Raw genomic sequence first — 16,009 nt, forward strand, 5'->3', positions numbered from 1 at the left:
TGCATTGAATCTCAAACTAAGGTCCCTTTAAAGCAATCTATCTCTCTATTTAATTACAATCATAAGGTAGATGCTTCTACTTCTTACAATGATTTAATTAATTTATCTAGCTCACTCCTTTGCAATGAGAAATGCATCGAGAATATTTTTGTAGAATCATCTAACAACTTCATTGCAAAAGAGAATGATGAGCTTAAACAAGAATTGAATAAGCTCAAGAAGGACTTGGCAAATTTAAAGGGCAAAGGATATGTCCAACCTCCTTAAGATAACCGTGCTTTCATGGTGAAGAAGCTTGCGGAGAGATCCACCGTGACATGCTTCAAATGCTATCAAGAAGGTCACAAGTTCTTCCAATGCAAACAAGTGAAGGAGGAGACCAAGGAGAAGAAGAAGATGGTGAACCTCTCCAACTTCTACACCAAGTTCAACTACAAGATCAAGATCAAGATCAAGAGCAACCACTACAAGCTCAAGAAGAAGGACAATAGCAAGGTGGTTCATAGTTGGGAGAAAGGACCGGATATGGAACCAACTCATTTGGGTGCCTAAGGAAGTCATCAACAACATGAAGGGACTCCAATCGGTTTGGGTTAAAAAGAAACTTGAAGCATAAGTCAGCTTGGGGATTTGGAGGCTTGGCTTACAAAATGAAGTGAAGATTCAAGCAAAGAAGTTAAGTATACAAGATGGACACATTGATGAAAATCATGATTATCGCATACATAAATCCTCATCTAAAGGTAAAAGAGGTAAATTGTAGCTAGATTATATTCATGTGTTTGTTTTGCATCTAGCTCATTTGCCTTATCTAGGATTACATATACTTATTTCAATCTATTGCAATGCCTAGTGTAAGTTCTCTATAGTAGGTTGCTTATGTTTATTTCTAACCTATGAGCAACCTACATAGTTTATTAGTTATAGGTTTATTTCATAGCACTAGTTTTTACATTTGGTATCTTTTATATACCATGATCCGATCTATATGATAAATCCCCATTGTTATTAATAACAGGTGCATATATATCTCACAAGTATTCAACACCTGTATGCACACATTTAGGGGGAGTATATCCTATAGGTTGTAATTTTGAGACTAATATGTGTTTCTAGTGACATCTTTTGTAGTCTCATAGAGCAATCAACATGTCCCTGAAGGTATGCAATACTTAAATGCTTCAATCGTTATCATTGTCAAATCTTTTATTTATTCAAGCTACCTCCATACATGATATATCTTAAACTTTCTATCTTGATATATTGTCTAGTTGTGTATATATTTCTTTCTCATCATATATATGCACACATATAAGGGGAGTTTATACTATATTATACAAATTTCATAAATTATGATCTATATGCTTTCATAGCCTACAATCGGTATCATTCATTTGTAGTGATATCCATATAATCGGTATCCTTTTATTGGATCATGATTTGTGAAGCTCTCTCTCATATGCTATAATATTTTTCCCTTGAGTTCAACATGTGTTTATAACTTTTTTTTGAGATATTGCTGATAAAGGGGGGAAAAGTCTGATGACCAAAGTAAGAAAAAAGCAAGATAAACAATGTGAGGAGATTATAGTAGCAAGCAAAGACATCTAGGAATGCCAAAGTTGACAAATGGGGAGAAGAAAAGATGCTAGATACCTAGATTGACAAAAGAGAAACTCTTGCATAGGTTGTTCAAGGGAGATAGTGGCAATAGAAAAATGAAGAGCCACAACAAAGGAGGACTAAGTTGTACAAACATGCATCCAAGCAATGTGGTAAGACTTTATGCTCACTTATAATCTTTACATCTGGTATCATTTATTATTTGTCACATGTTTTGATTGTATTGTCATCAATCATCAAAAAAAGGGAGATTGTAGAGAAAATGACCTCATTAGGCCATGATTGTGATTTTGGTGATTAATGATAATATAGTCAATGAGACTAACATGATTGTCAAGAATATATGTTAGTAGGTCTTATGAATATAATACATAAAAAAACCACCGTAGCCGAGACAAAGTTGGACTGAATTGGAGAAGTCCCAGAAAGATTTACCTCGCCGAATGGTCTGGTGTTCTGGGTGTTGAACTCACCGGAGCATATTTGATAAATGAGAGGGAGGCCTAAAGACCTCATCGGAAGCTCCGGTGATTAGAGAAGATACACACACGGAGCATTTTTTCTAGAGAAGGCTGCAGCCATTGAAGTTAAAGATCAAAGCACCAGATGGTCCGTTGATCAAAGTGTTGCACACATCGGATAATGAACAGTGCAAAGAGGCAGAACGAAGTTCAACACATCGGATGGTCCGGTGATCAAGGTTGTGCATACCAGAGCATTATTTCCAAAGAGGGTTGCATTGGCTCGGTTGGCTGAAGTCAACTCACCGGATAGTCCGGTGATGAAGTGATGTGCATCGAATGCTTACACCAGAGCAATTTACACCGAGAAGAAGGAAAGGCTCGGATGGCTCAGGATAACTCACCGGATAGTTCGGGATGGAGATGAAGTATACACCGGTGTGTCAAGTTTTCACAAAGGCTAGAGTGGGGTTCTAACAGCTAGTTTGTGAGAGTACTCATCAGATGATCCAGTATCAGTACTATTATTCTCACCGAATCATCCAGTGTTAACAACTTTTCTGAGCCATTGAGTTAACGGCTAGTGCGTGGGTTTGAGGCTATAAATACCCCTCCACTCTGTCATTTAAAGCTGTGGCGTACTGCTGGAGCCCAGAGAAGTTCATGTACACCTGAGAAGATATTAAAGCTACCAAAGTGCTTAAAGTGATTATCCAAGGTGATTGAGCACAAGATTAGTGAGTGATTAGTGCTTATAGGTCTAGAGAGAGTGTTGCTAGGTGATTGCTGTCTAGAGAGTAGATCAAATAGCGATCCAACCTTGTACCAAGTGGTACGTCAGCACCTTGGAGTCTTGATGACTCAGCGGCAAGCTTGTTGACCCTCTGATTTGGTGTTAAGCGACGGCAAAATCATCCACTTGCCCAGTTATTCTGCAGATCCTGTCCCATCCGTCGCGTAGTGCAAGTCGGTGGCAACACTCCACTCCATAGCAATTAATGCTACGGGACATGGCGTTTCCCATCTGTACTGGTCATGACTTTGTTCATTGGAGGAGATGCTTCGGGAAGAAAAACACATGAGTAGACACCAATAAATATGATTAGACATGTTAGGTATAGGCGTCTCGCGACCACTAAGGGCAGGTCGTGGGACTATATTATATCGTAAAGAGGCTAACCGCATAAGGCTTACGCTGGTCGTGCAAGTCAAAGGCTGGTTGCTTGATGGGCCAAGGTTTAGGTAAAGAGGCTAACCGCATAAGGCTTACGCTGGTCGTGCAAGTCAAAGGCTGGTCGCTTGATGGGCCAAGGTTTAGGAAAAAAATCCCCCACCGATCGCCACATTTCTCACGAGACCCATTAGCCAAAATGCCCCCTTACTTAATACTCAGACAACTCGATTTATTGAAGTCCACTTCCAAATCTCTCTATCGCTTGCACCATTTGTTGGAAGATCTCACCATAGCTACTCTTGATTTTCTATCAATTTGAATGTAGATGCTTCATATTGCATTTTGGATGAACATTTTTGCTTACTTGTTAGGCATTACCGATTTGCTTTTCAATTTGTCCTAATTTTCCTAGAAAATGCATCAACTGTCATTTAGATTAACATGAATTTGCCTTTTAAAATTTATCCTTTCTATTCAGAATTATGCCTAATTGATATGCTTTTTGTTTGTACCAATTGGCCTAGAAGATTATTCAAATTGCTTTTAAACGAATATTTATTTGCTTAGGAATTATTGTAGTGCCTCCAAATTAAACTAATTTGGATCTCAGGGTGTCTCAGTTTACAACAAAAGTTTTTCTAATTCACACAACAATTTGCTTTGATTTTATTGAATAATTAATCTAAATTGCCTTCACATGGTTCTAAATTATGAATTTGCTTGTAGACAAGTAACAAATTCTCCCCAAATATCCTAATCGTTATGCTTTTTTGTTCTACATAAATTGCTCGGTTTTTTTTTAAGACATGAAGCAAAATTCTCTGATTTTGTGTTCACATGATATCTATCTTGTTTTATGAATTCAACCTAATTTAAATATACTTTTTAACAAAATTACTTTTATACATGTTGTGAATATGAGAAAAATAAAATATCACTCATGTTCACACAGTCACGCTTCACTCTCACTCTCTACACTACTTATATGCCAAATGACCAGAAACAAAAATAAGTAACCGTCTAAATAACTTTTTACTAAAAATAAAGATGTGCATGCTATAGGACTAGAGCATGGTACATGCAAGCTCCGAAATAGCACGGTCCAATTTTAAAAATATTATTATTTGTTAAACTAAAAAGGATTTGCACCCTAAGTGCTCTATCTCTCAATCGAATGATACCTCCGGGACGGCAACGCGAAAGCACAAGTGACTTGTGACAAGTCTGCTCTCTCTAATCTATAAACCCTTTCCCCTCTCTGGTCGGTTGAATCGTACTACCGCATCGCTCGACGGCGGCGAGAGCGCTGCGCAGGGGACAGCGGAGATGGACGGGGGGCACGGGCAGAGGCAGCCGCTGTCTCCAGCGATCTCGGCCTCGGCGGTGCTGCCGCAGCAGCGGCAGATGCAGCTCCACCAGCACCCGGCGCGGTCGGCAATCTCCGATCTCTTCACCCTACACCTCGGCGTGCGTGCCTCTGTCCGCCCCAATCTCCGACCGTGTGCACTTAGCGCTGCTAGTACTGACCCTGGGTGCGCGTGGATTGCAGATGAACTCGAAGCAGCGAGCTGATGACCCATCGAGGGAGGCCTCGTAAGTTGCTCCCCCCTTGTGTAGTTTTTCGAATTGGTTTTAACCTTCTGATAATTATACTGCATGGGTATAACATGTAGTATCCTATTTAAGTTCGTCTTTATACGTTAGGCCATATTATTTTTCTGTGGCTTCGTTTGTTTTACTGCGATATCTGCTGAAATTCTGGAAGTACTTCAGGTTACTGTGATAATTGTGCATTTTGTTCGTTGCAGTCCGTGCATATGCTGTATACCTGTATGTCTGATCACGTGAATTTGGTAAGTTTTTTCAAAACTGTAATGCACTTTCGAAATTGAATTATTCAGGAACAAGCTGCAGAAGAGAGTAACTGCTCTGAACAGAGATCTGCCTCCCTGTGATGAGCAGTTCATTTCAGATTATGAGCAGCTGCGCATGCAGTTCCCAGTAAGCACAAGAATTACGCAGTATTCTTGTTCGTCACTGGAGGAGTACAGAAGAAATTAACTATTTAATTTACATTTTCCTTTAGGACCAGGAGCAGTTGCAGGCAGTCACGGAATCAGTTCTCATCTCCTTTGTGCTGCAGTGCAGTAGCCACGCACCACAATCTGAGTTCTTGCTCTTTGCTACACGGTGCCTGTGTGCTCGAGGCCACCTTAGATGGGACAGCCTCCTTCCATCTCTGCTTAATGCTGTTTCCTCTGTGGAGGCGCCGACGGGGCAAGGAGGTTCTGTGACTGGTGGTGGTCCTGTAACACCTTCGTCAGCTATTGCAGTGCCAAATGCTCCAAACTTTCACCCTTCGAATCCGGCATCGCCTTTGCCAGTAATGAACACCATAGGATCTCCTACTCAATCTGGTATTGACCAACCTGTAGGTGCAAATGTGTCACCAATTAAGGCAGCTGAATTCTCCAGCCCTGGGCAGCTTGGTACAGCAGCAAGAGGTGACCAGTCCCGCAGGGGAGCAGAAATTAGCTACATGCATCATCTATCCTGTAGGACTATTCTAGCTGGGCTGGAATCCAATTTGAAGCCAGCTACCCATGCTGTGATATTCCAGCATATGGTTAATTGGCTGGTTAATTGGGACCAGAGGCCACATGACGTGGATGCTGCTGATGCGATGCAAACTTGGAGGCTTGAAAAACCTTTGCATGAATGGATGCATCTATGCTTGGACGTGGTATGGATTTTAGTTAATGAAGAGAAATGCCGTGTTCCATTCTACGAGCTTGTTCGCAGCAACTTGCAGTTTCTCGAAAACATTCCTGATGATGAAGCACTAGTTAGTATTATTATGGAGATCCATAGGAGGAGGGACATGGTGTGTATGCACATGCAAATGTTGGATCAACACCTTCATTGCCCAACATTTGCAACTCATCGCTTCTTGTCACAATCCTACCCAAGCATAGCCGGTGAATCTGTTACTAATTTGCGTTATTCTCCCATTACTTACCCTAGTGTGTTGGGAGAGCCACTGCATGGAGAGGTGATACCATCCTTTCTTTAATTAGCGGTCTCTCCCCATTTATGTTTGTCATACATTTTTCCCATACTTGTGTCTGCGTATTTTGTCATTTAATGTACATGGAATGAAAACTCCTGTGCATATGATTTTAATGGTAAACATTATCCACTGCTCCCTGTTCGTAAATACCCTGTTCATAAATTTATATTAAAAAAACTTGATTGGGGCACAATATTTTTAAGGTTATAAGATTGAAAGAGAAAACATTGAGTAAAATGACTAAAATATCCTTCTCATAAATGCCTTAAAAAAACAAGGGAGTAATTCGTGTGGATGATCTTGATCGTGGATAAATAGACAATGTTAAATCATTGTTAAAACAAGGGAGTCTAGTTAGGGAAGTAGACAATGGTAAATTGTGAAAATCATTGTTAAATCAACAAGCACATTATATTTTGCAAGATGTTTGAAAATTATACGCCCTATGTTTTGCATGCACGGATTATGAGTCTTTATTTACTTCTCATGGTCGACTGTATGCAACTTTGACCATGGATTGTTTTTTCGTAATATGACCTTATGGAAGTATTTTGGAGATAAGTCTGCTAATGTCATTCTAATGGGTCATTTTAGAATTTAGATACCTATATTGGTGTCAAAATTAGAGCAATTCAAGTGCACAAACTGCAAAAGGACTTGTGCATAAGAACAAACAGGGCAATCTCTTTGATATTGTTTACTAGTTTAAGGGCACATTGCATGCTATGGAGGCAATAGTCATCATCACGAGGGATCTCAGTAATATAGAAAGAGCAATAATAATTTGAATGAAAGAAGTGAAATGAAAACTATTCACAGCTGTTAGCTAGAAGTGGATTCTAAGTTCATTTGTTTTGACTACTGTTCTTGGTGGGATATCAAAACTGATATTAGTTTACTGTTTAGGATCTTGCGAACTCCATTCCTAAGGGTGGTTTAGACTGGGAACGTGCTCTGCGTTGCTTGAGGCATGCTCTCCGTACAACCCCATCACCAGACTGGTGGAGACGTGTTCTTCTTGTTGCCCCTTGTTACAGATCACATCCTCAACAATCATCAACTCCTGGAGCTGTTTTCTCACCTGATATGATTGGTGAGGCAGTTGCCGACAGGGCAATTGAACTATTGAGGCTCACTAACTCAGGTTAGCATTTGAAGCTTCACCATTTGTCTATTCAGCGTAGAGATGGTAGGATTCACATGTTCCATCCATGGGTACACCCCTTTCACCTCACCAAAATGTTCCATGGGTACACCCTTTCACCAAATATTCGTTTATGCCACACAGTTTTTTTCAAAGAACATACAGAAATGTACGGTGAGGAATAAGGAAGTTGTTAGGCTGCTCGCAAAAAGTTGAAGTTGTTTTCTACCGTCTGCTGCCTATACTCATTAAAGCTTTGATGCTTTTGCAGAGACTCAGTGCTGGCAAGATTGGCTTTTGTTTGCTGACATTTTCTTCTTCCTAATGAAAAGTGGATGTATCGACTTCCTTGATTTTGTGGACAAGCTTGCTTCTCGAGTAACAAATAGTGACCAACAGATTCTACGCAGTAATCATATCACCTGGTTGCTTGCACAGATTATCCGCATTGAGATCGTGATGAACACTCTTAGTTCAGACCCAAGGAAGGTGGTGTATATTTGTACGACTATTTGTAAATTTTTATTCTTTTGCAAGTCGTTCAGTCAATGCAATTGATTAGCTGATGATTCCCCCATGAAACATTCAAGGAGCTTTGCTCTATGCTCAAATTGTTCGGAACCTTAATACTTCTCAAGTAGATGCCGTTTAAGAATGTGTGTTCTCAAGTAGATGTCGATTTAGAATGTGGACAGTCAAACTCTAAAACTTTGACGCCTAATATACACAAAAGTATAAATATTTGTCACATGAAAAATGATATTAGCAGGTTTGCCATGAAAAATACTTTCAAATCATTATTTCTTCAATAACTTTTACTAACAGATGTTTAGTAAAATAATTGTCAAAAGTATGTATTGGAGACCGTGTTGATGTCCAAAACCACAAGTAAAAAAGAATGGAGGGAGTAACTAATAGTAATGTAGTAGTGCTTGTCAAAATCAGATAAACTAACCTCACATCTGGGAGCTATTAAAATTTTAAAGCATGCATAAGTTTTTGGTAGTATTTTTATGTCAACTGTATAAAGTCGTTCTGGCTATTTCTTGTGTTATCAGGTTGAAACCACGAGGAAGATAATTTCATTCCACAAAGAAGACAAGAGTCTTGATCCCAGTAATATCGGGCCTCAAAATATTCTTCTCGATTTTATTAGTAGCAGTCAAACTTTGCGCATTTGGTCTTTCAACACCTCAATTAGAGAGCATTTGAACAGTGATCAGCTTCAGAAAGGAAAACAAATAGATGAGTGGTGGAAACAGATGACAAAAGGTAATTGTTTACTCTGGAAGTGCCATTATGTTTTTGGTATATAACGCTATCCGGTAGATCTAGAATTCATGGAAGGAAATTTGATGTTGTAGATAGGCAATATGTAACTTGATTAATTGCAGAAAAAAAAACTTGCTCTTTTTTTTAAAGGAGCGAAATTCATGCTCGATACATTACATAGTATAATACTACAATTCAGAGTTCATGTTGCACTTGCATTTTTCTGGAGTGAGATTTATGGCTTCAGACCATGATTAAACTTTGCATTCTTATATGTACCTATGGGTAATTTAAAATTATCATTTCTCCCTTGAAACAATAGCCTCAGGAGAGAGAATGATAGACTTTACGAACTTGGATGAACGAGCAACGGGCATGTTCTGGGTTCTTTCATTCACTATGGTACAACCAGCTTGTGAAGCAGTCATGAACTGGTTTACATCAGCTGGAATGGCAGACTTAATTCAGGGGCCTAATATGCAGCCAAATGAAAGAATTATGATGATGCGTGAAACTTACCCTCTTTCGATGTCATTGCTTTCTGGGTTATCTATCAATCTTTGTCTGAAGCTTGCTTTCCAGCTTGAAGAGACCATATTCCTTGGCCAGGTAAAAACACCAAACATGACCTGCTGCTAAGACCTAAGTTGATTCCTTCTGTTTATCTGTTTTTTACCTACGCCTACCCTTTTTATTTTTCTTGCAAGTGCTCATGTGGATCTAAGTAGCATGCACCTGATTCAATATTTACAACCAGTTCAAATAGTTTCCTTCTGGGAATGGTTTTAATATGATTGCAATATAGGCATCAACGTACCATTTTAAACAATTTAGCTAACAAGTTATGCATATCTAAAATGTCATAGGTTTTCTAACAGTATGTGAAGTAATTTATATCCTCTTCATGAAATCATCTTTAGTCTTCACGAAAATATATTTCTCAAGAAGTATGCACAACATGTAGTTTTGTCACATTGCAAATATTCATCTGTTTTTCATTCTTCCCTCTGTTTTTTTATAGACTGTCCCTAGCATTGCTGTGGTGGAAACCTATGTGAGATTACTGCTTATAACGCCTCATTCATTGTTTCGTCCCCATTTTACGGTAAATTCTTGTCTCCTGTGGTGATCTATGTTCTTGATGCAGTGGTTATGGAATTATGCCACCTTGTGAAACATTCTTTTGGTCTGGTTTCTGACCTTCTGTAGTATTAAAGTTTCATGTTCAAAATTACATACAGAACATAGTAATGAAAATTCTGATGTCTTCCCACTATTTATTGAACTTTGCAGACATTAACCCAAAGATCTCAATATATTCTGAACAAATCTGGTGTCTCTTTGCTCCTATTTGAGATACTGAATTACAGACTACTTCCTTTGTATAGGTAATTTTAAGTAATTTACTCTCTAGTTTCTTCCCTTTTTATCTAAAAGGAAACTTAATTTATCAATCATATCCAATGATCGGACCCCCAGCCCTCCTCTGACTCCTTATTACTTTTCTTTCTCCTTTTATCTTCCCAAGTTTTGAAGTTGTAAGCTGATTATACACAGTCCTGAGTCATCCTTCTATGGGGAGGGAGAATGGGTGGGGGTTGAAAAATTCCAATATTTTCTTCTTTTTAATGATTATTTATTATACATATTTTGTCTGTACGCCAATGTGTTGTTCAGATATCATGGAAAAAGCAAGGCATTGATGTATGATGTCACAAAAATAATATCAACGATTAAGGGCATACGTGGAGAGCATCGCCTTTTTAGATTAGCTGAAAATCTGTGCATGAATTTGATTCTCTCACTGAAAGACTTCTTTTTTGTCAAAAAAGAACTAAAGGTAATGATTACTTGTTTCTCTTTCAAATTTTGACTGTCACCAGCTCATAGTAAATGAACTTCTACATGCATTTAATGTAGGGGCCAACTGAGTTTACTGAAACTCTTAACCGCATAACAATAATAAGTCTTGCTATCACCATCAAGACACGTGGAATTGCTGAGGTTGAACACATGATTTATCTTCAACCATTGTTGGAGCAAATTATGGCAAGCAGTCAGCATACCTGGTCAGAAAAGACTCTACGTTATTTCCCTCCCCTTATTCGTGATTTTTTAATGGGGAGAATGGATAAGAGAGGCCAAGCTATCCAAGCATGGCAGCAGGTACCATTTTCTTATCTTTTGGGCTGGGTGTTTTCCCATCTTTATGTTTTCTTCAACTCTTTTATGCATTCCACCTATATTTGCTGATTAACAGATTGGGGAATTTATGGTTGATATACGCCAAGGATTGGGGAATTTATGTGTACTTATTTATATGTAGCCTTTTGATGGAGAATGCTAAAGTTTCTTATTTACTATTGCACTTAGAATGCTAAATTTATGTGTACTCAGATGAATGGTTGGACCAGGGTGCATCATTCTTTACAACATCTGCTCTCACCATCATTCTTTACCTTTTGTATTGACAATTTGCCTTTGTTTCAGGAAGAAACAATTGTTATTAATCAATGTAATCAGCTGCTCTCACCATCTGCTGAGCCAAACTATGTCATGACCTATTTGAACCACAGTTTCGAGAAGCATCGTGAATTTCTTTGCGCTGGTGCCTGGATACTGATGAATGGACATCTTGAGATCAACCATGCAAATCTTGTATGCTTTTTAATTATGGTGTTGATATGAGTGTCGATCTTTCTCTATATTGTTTATCTGTGATCTTGATGCAGGCCCGTGTCTTAAGAGAGTTTTCACCTGAAGAAGTTACAGTAAATATCTATAGAATGGTTGATGTTCTTCTACATCATATCCAGCTTGAGATGCAAAGAGGGCGTCTAGCACAGGTTTGCTTACTAAGAAAAAGAGCTGCTTTATTCGTCTTACTGGTGTATGAAACCCTCTCTTTGGCTTTTGTTTATGTGGGCTCCTATATTCAGAAGCTACCGTGTAAAATTTTCTTATCATTTATTTTTATGCAGGACTTACTATCCAAAGCAATTACACATCTTTCTTTCTTTATATGGACACATGAGCTTCTTCCACTGGACATTCTACTACTAGCTCTTATTGACAGGGATGATGATCCTTATGCTTTACGCCTTGTGGTAAAGCCTCTCGAATTTTTTCTCAAGTTTGCTTTCTATATTTATAAAATCATGTTGCATCATAACCAGCTGTAAACATTCTACTAGCAACCAGTTTAACAACTATTCTTGGTCACACTTTAAAAGCTGCTAGTTAGATTCTATTTACAGCTTTCGGATGTAGTGCAAGTGGATATCTATAGTGTGACTAACTGAGATTGTCAAGAGTGGTATAGCTACGACTGCACCAGTATGCCTTTCATTTGACTATTGACTAGTGCTTGAGCTGGTTGGTTTCCAGTTTTGTACTGTTAGTGACTAGATTCTGTATTACTTTTCTGTGACTAAAATGGATTTACTCTAGTAAATTTATTAATTTAATATATCACTGGTTGCTTCAGCTGTGCATGCACAGACTTAGAATTGCTTGGATTACCAATTTAACATGACAGATAAGTCTGCTTGAAAAGCCGGAACTTCAGCAAAGAGTCAAGGCGTTCTGTAATTCTCGTTCTCCAGAACATTGGCTAAAAAATCAACCTCCCAAAAGAGTTGAGCTCCAGAAAGCTCTTGGTAACCATCTTTCATGGAAGGACCGGTAATTGCAATCTTTTAACCGATTTACTTGCTAAAAGTTTTTTCAACATTGATAAATTCTGTTATATTCAAATTTTATGCAACTATATATCTCATGTTTGATATCTATATAACGTGTTCATTGTACACATAAGTGCCACTAAAAAATATGGCGTGTTCTGTTGAATAGAGCTATTGCAAGGGTTAATTTTGTTATTATGTGTTGTCCCTATTCCAAATTATAGGGCTGCTATTAGCTTTTGACTTATTACCAAACAGACTTGAATGCAATGGTTTTCTTCTTATATGCATATTATTGCTACATCAGATTCTGTCCTACTTTAGCATAGGACTGTCTATCTACTTTTTTTATGCTTGTTCTTTTCTTTATGAAATACTTGCCTGAACTCCTAGCCTTACATTGTGTGCCTACTCAAGCTTTCAGGATAGCATATCATGTTAGTTTAGAGATATTTGACTTTGGTTTTAACCTAGTGTCATTTCACTACTTTGGTTTCGATGGTGGTTGTAGAATCTTGATTTACTCTATTTGTTGTGTTAACGCAGCTATCCGCCCTTCTTCGATGACATTGCTGCACGTTTGCTTCCTGTCATCCCACTAATTATTTATAGGCTTATTGAGAATGATGCTACGGATATTGCAGACAGAGTTCTTGCATTTTATTCTTCCTTGCTTGCCTTCCACCCGCTAAGATTTACATTTGTGCGTGATATTCTTGCATATTTCTATGGTCATCTTCCAAGCAAGCTAATTGTTAGGATACTCAACGTGCTGGGTGTTAGCACTAAGGTAAATCTATTTACTCTTTTAGTTGGAACTCTTTCTACCTAATGCCTGCTAACAGTGAGCTTTTACAGACTCCCTTCTCGGGATCCTTTGCTAAATACTTAGGGTCCTCAAATGCTTCCGTTTGTCCACCACCGGAATACTATGCCAACCTTTTGCTAGGCCTGGTTGATAATGTTATACCTCCTTTGAGTAGCAAATCCAAATCAAACCCAGCAGACACAGCACGCACAACTTTCAACAGGCATCATGCATCTTCACAAGCTGGTGGAATCAGTAACACCGATGGTCAGAGGGCATTTTATCAGAATCAAGATCCTGGGTCGTATACACAGCTTGTTTTGGAAACAGCAGCTATTGAAATTCTCTCACTTCCTGTGCCTGCTTCTCAAATAGTGTCCTCTCTGGTTCAAATAATAGCACATGTACAAGCAATGCTTATACAGTCAAATAGTGGCCAAGGAATGTCAGGTGGTTTGGGGCAGAATTCTGGACTGCCAACTTCTCCTTCAGGTGGGGGTGCTGAATCGGCAGGTCCCAACCAAGCAAACAACACTGCAAGTGGAATCAATGCCACTAACTTTGTTTCTAGGAGTGGCTACTCTTCCCAACAACTGTCAGTTTTGATGATTCAAGCATGTGGTCTTTTGCTGGCACAACTTCCACCAGAATTCCACATGCAACTATACTCAGAAGCAGCACGCGTCATAAAAGATTGCTGGTGGCTCTCCGATAGTTCCAGGCCTGTTAAAGAGCTTGATTCTGCTGTTGGCTATGCACTGCTGGATCCTACATGGGCTTCTCAAGACAATACATCAACAGCCATAGGTAGAACATTTTACTGTAATTTATTGGGTGGAATGAGCTCAGAGCTAACTTAATATGTTAGTGCCACACTTATTAATTGTATGTTCTTTTTTGGATGCAGGTAACATTGTCGCCCTTCTTCACTCGTTTTTTAGCAATCTACCACAAGAATGGCTGGATTCTACCCATACTGTCATCAAACACCTTCGTCCAGTCAATTCAGTTGCCATGTTAAGAATCGCCTTCCGCATATTGGGCCCCTTACTACCTCGTCTAGCCTTTGCTCGACCTTTGTTCATGAAGGTATGCTCGGTTTTCTCTTTGTAGTTACTCAAAAAAAAAAAATCATGTGCTTTAGATTTACGTTATGAGCTTGGAATTGGTCTCGATCTAAGGACAACAACTTTGTATGGCAGTGTGTCAATGTCTCTATGAATTGAATCAATATATGCTGTACCTGCAATGCAATGTCATTAGACACAACAAGATTGTGTTACATCATTTAGTATCTCTGGAGTTCCACCTTGTTCCATTTTTTCTGTTAATAACTTACAAATATTAAAAAAACATATATGCTTTGCTTTGTGGTGTCTTTGACATGATCAAGCTGTGAAGAACTTCCCAAATTTACTTAAATTATTACATTATGCGTTCCCTTTAGATTGTAAGATTGTTTGTTTCAACTCATTTTTCATAAAACGTTACTTTTTAACTCTACATCAATATATTGTTGTATGATAAACCATGATCTATTTCTTGTTCTACTTAATTAGTTGCGTTGTTGGGATTTGCAGACTTTGGCTTTGCTGTTCAATGTGTTGGGGGATGTATTTGGTAAGAACTCCCAGGTCTCAACTCCTGTGGTGGCATCAGAAATTACAGACATAATTGACTTCCTGTAAGATACTTTTCTTCTTTCGCGTAGGAACTTTCCTGACATCCACTTTGTGTCTGTTCTCATTCCGTTTCAAATTGTTAATGCATATGATCATTCATCTCTGTATGCCATCTCATATGAACTCGTTCTCTGTTCTGCTGCTAAATAGGCATCATGCAGTGATGTACGAAGGTCAAGGGGGTCCCGTTCAGAGCACTAGCAAACCCAAGCCTGAGATATTAACATTATGTGGGAAAGTTATAGAAATTTTGAGGCCAGACGTGCAACATCTTCTCTCCCACCTGAAGACGGATCCAAACTCCTCAATTTATGCAGCGACGCATCCAAAGCTAGTGCAAAACCCATCCTAATGTTACAACTTATAGGTGCATGGATGATGCAAGATGCAACTGCCTTGGATTTCACACTTTCACTGCAGAGGTCCGAACGTTTGTATGCTATAGGATCAGAAGAATTGCTGTAGTTGTAACTTGTATCCTCAATCTGGCCGGAATCTATATTTTTCCGTAATGATCAGGGACATATTTTTCACTGAACCGATGTTGTCAGTTGTCATCCTTTAGGTAGCAATGTTGTAAGTAACCGCTTAAAGGTACACTAGGACATGCATAAGTACAGCATAACACGATGCTCCAGGCAAAGCATATTGGTTGCCTCTAACCATGCAACCCTTGTATTTTTTCGTACCAGAGAGTGAGCGGCAATCGACACTGTCGCGATCCTATGGAAGATGTGCCGGTCGGTCGATTGTCACCGCCCATATACTGTTTGGAGCGGTGTCGCAAGTGTGGAAAACTGGAAAGTTTGTCAGAGGAGTGAGCATCACCAGTTGATACTGTACCATATGAACCGTGCGCATCTTATCACAAAGAATCGACAACGGCTTACCTAAGGCGAGTAGGCGACTCCTAATTTGTTCTCAAGATCATTGGTCGTTTTCAGGTCGACAGCGAAGTGTCTTTGTTTCATTTCTCTTCGCACTTTCTTAAATTTTGTTGCTCCCTCAGTCCTGTGATGGAATTGACATCTAAATTGTATTTAAAATATCGCACTAAATTTGGCCAGGTTCTCAAATAATTCTGGTACTCGC

At 39.0% G+C, this 16,009-nt stretch overlaps 1 protein-coding gene across 1 annotated transcript; it reads left to right on the forward strand.

Annotated features, from left to right (window-relative positions):
* The first annotated feature begins 4,434 nt into the window (after positions 1–4,434).
* Positions 4,435–15,759, forward strand: LOC133921302 (mediator of RNA polymerase II transcription subunit 23-like). Its single transcript, XM_062366114.1, has 21 exons — positions 4,435–4,725; positions 4,808–4,851; positions 5,160–5,259; positions 5,345–6,310; positions 7,235–7,472; positions 7,744–7,961; positions 8,531–8,744; positions 9,067–9,353; positions 9,766–9,849; positions 10,038–10,132; positions 10,422–10,584; positions 10,665–10,910; positions 11,235–11,402; positions 11,477–11,590; positions 11,726–11,851; positions 12,283–12,428; positions 12,974–13,217; positions 13,286–14,042; positions 14,143–14,324; positions 14,816–14,919; positions 15,068–15,759. Exons 1-21 carry the CDS (start codon positions 4,585–4,587, stop codon positions 15,267–15,269), a joined length of 4,839 nt encoding a protein of 1,612 aa, XP_062222098.1. The 5' UTR covers positions 4,435–4,584; the 3' UTR covers positions 15,270–15,759.
* The last annotated feature ends 250 nt before the right edge of the window (positions 15,760–16,009 follow it).

The sequence above is a fragment of the Phragmites australis genome, chromosome 6, assembly GCF_958298935.1.
Source record: "Phragmites australis chromosome 6, lpPhrAust1.1, whole genome shotgun sequence".
Taxonomy (NCBI): Eukaryota; Viridiplantae; Streptophyta; class Magnoliopsida; order Poales; family Poaceae; genus Phragmites; species Phragmites australis.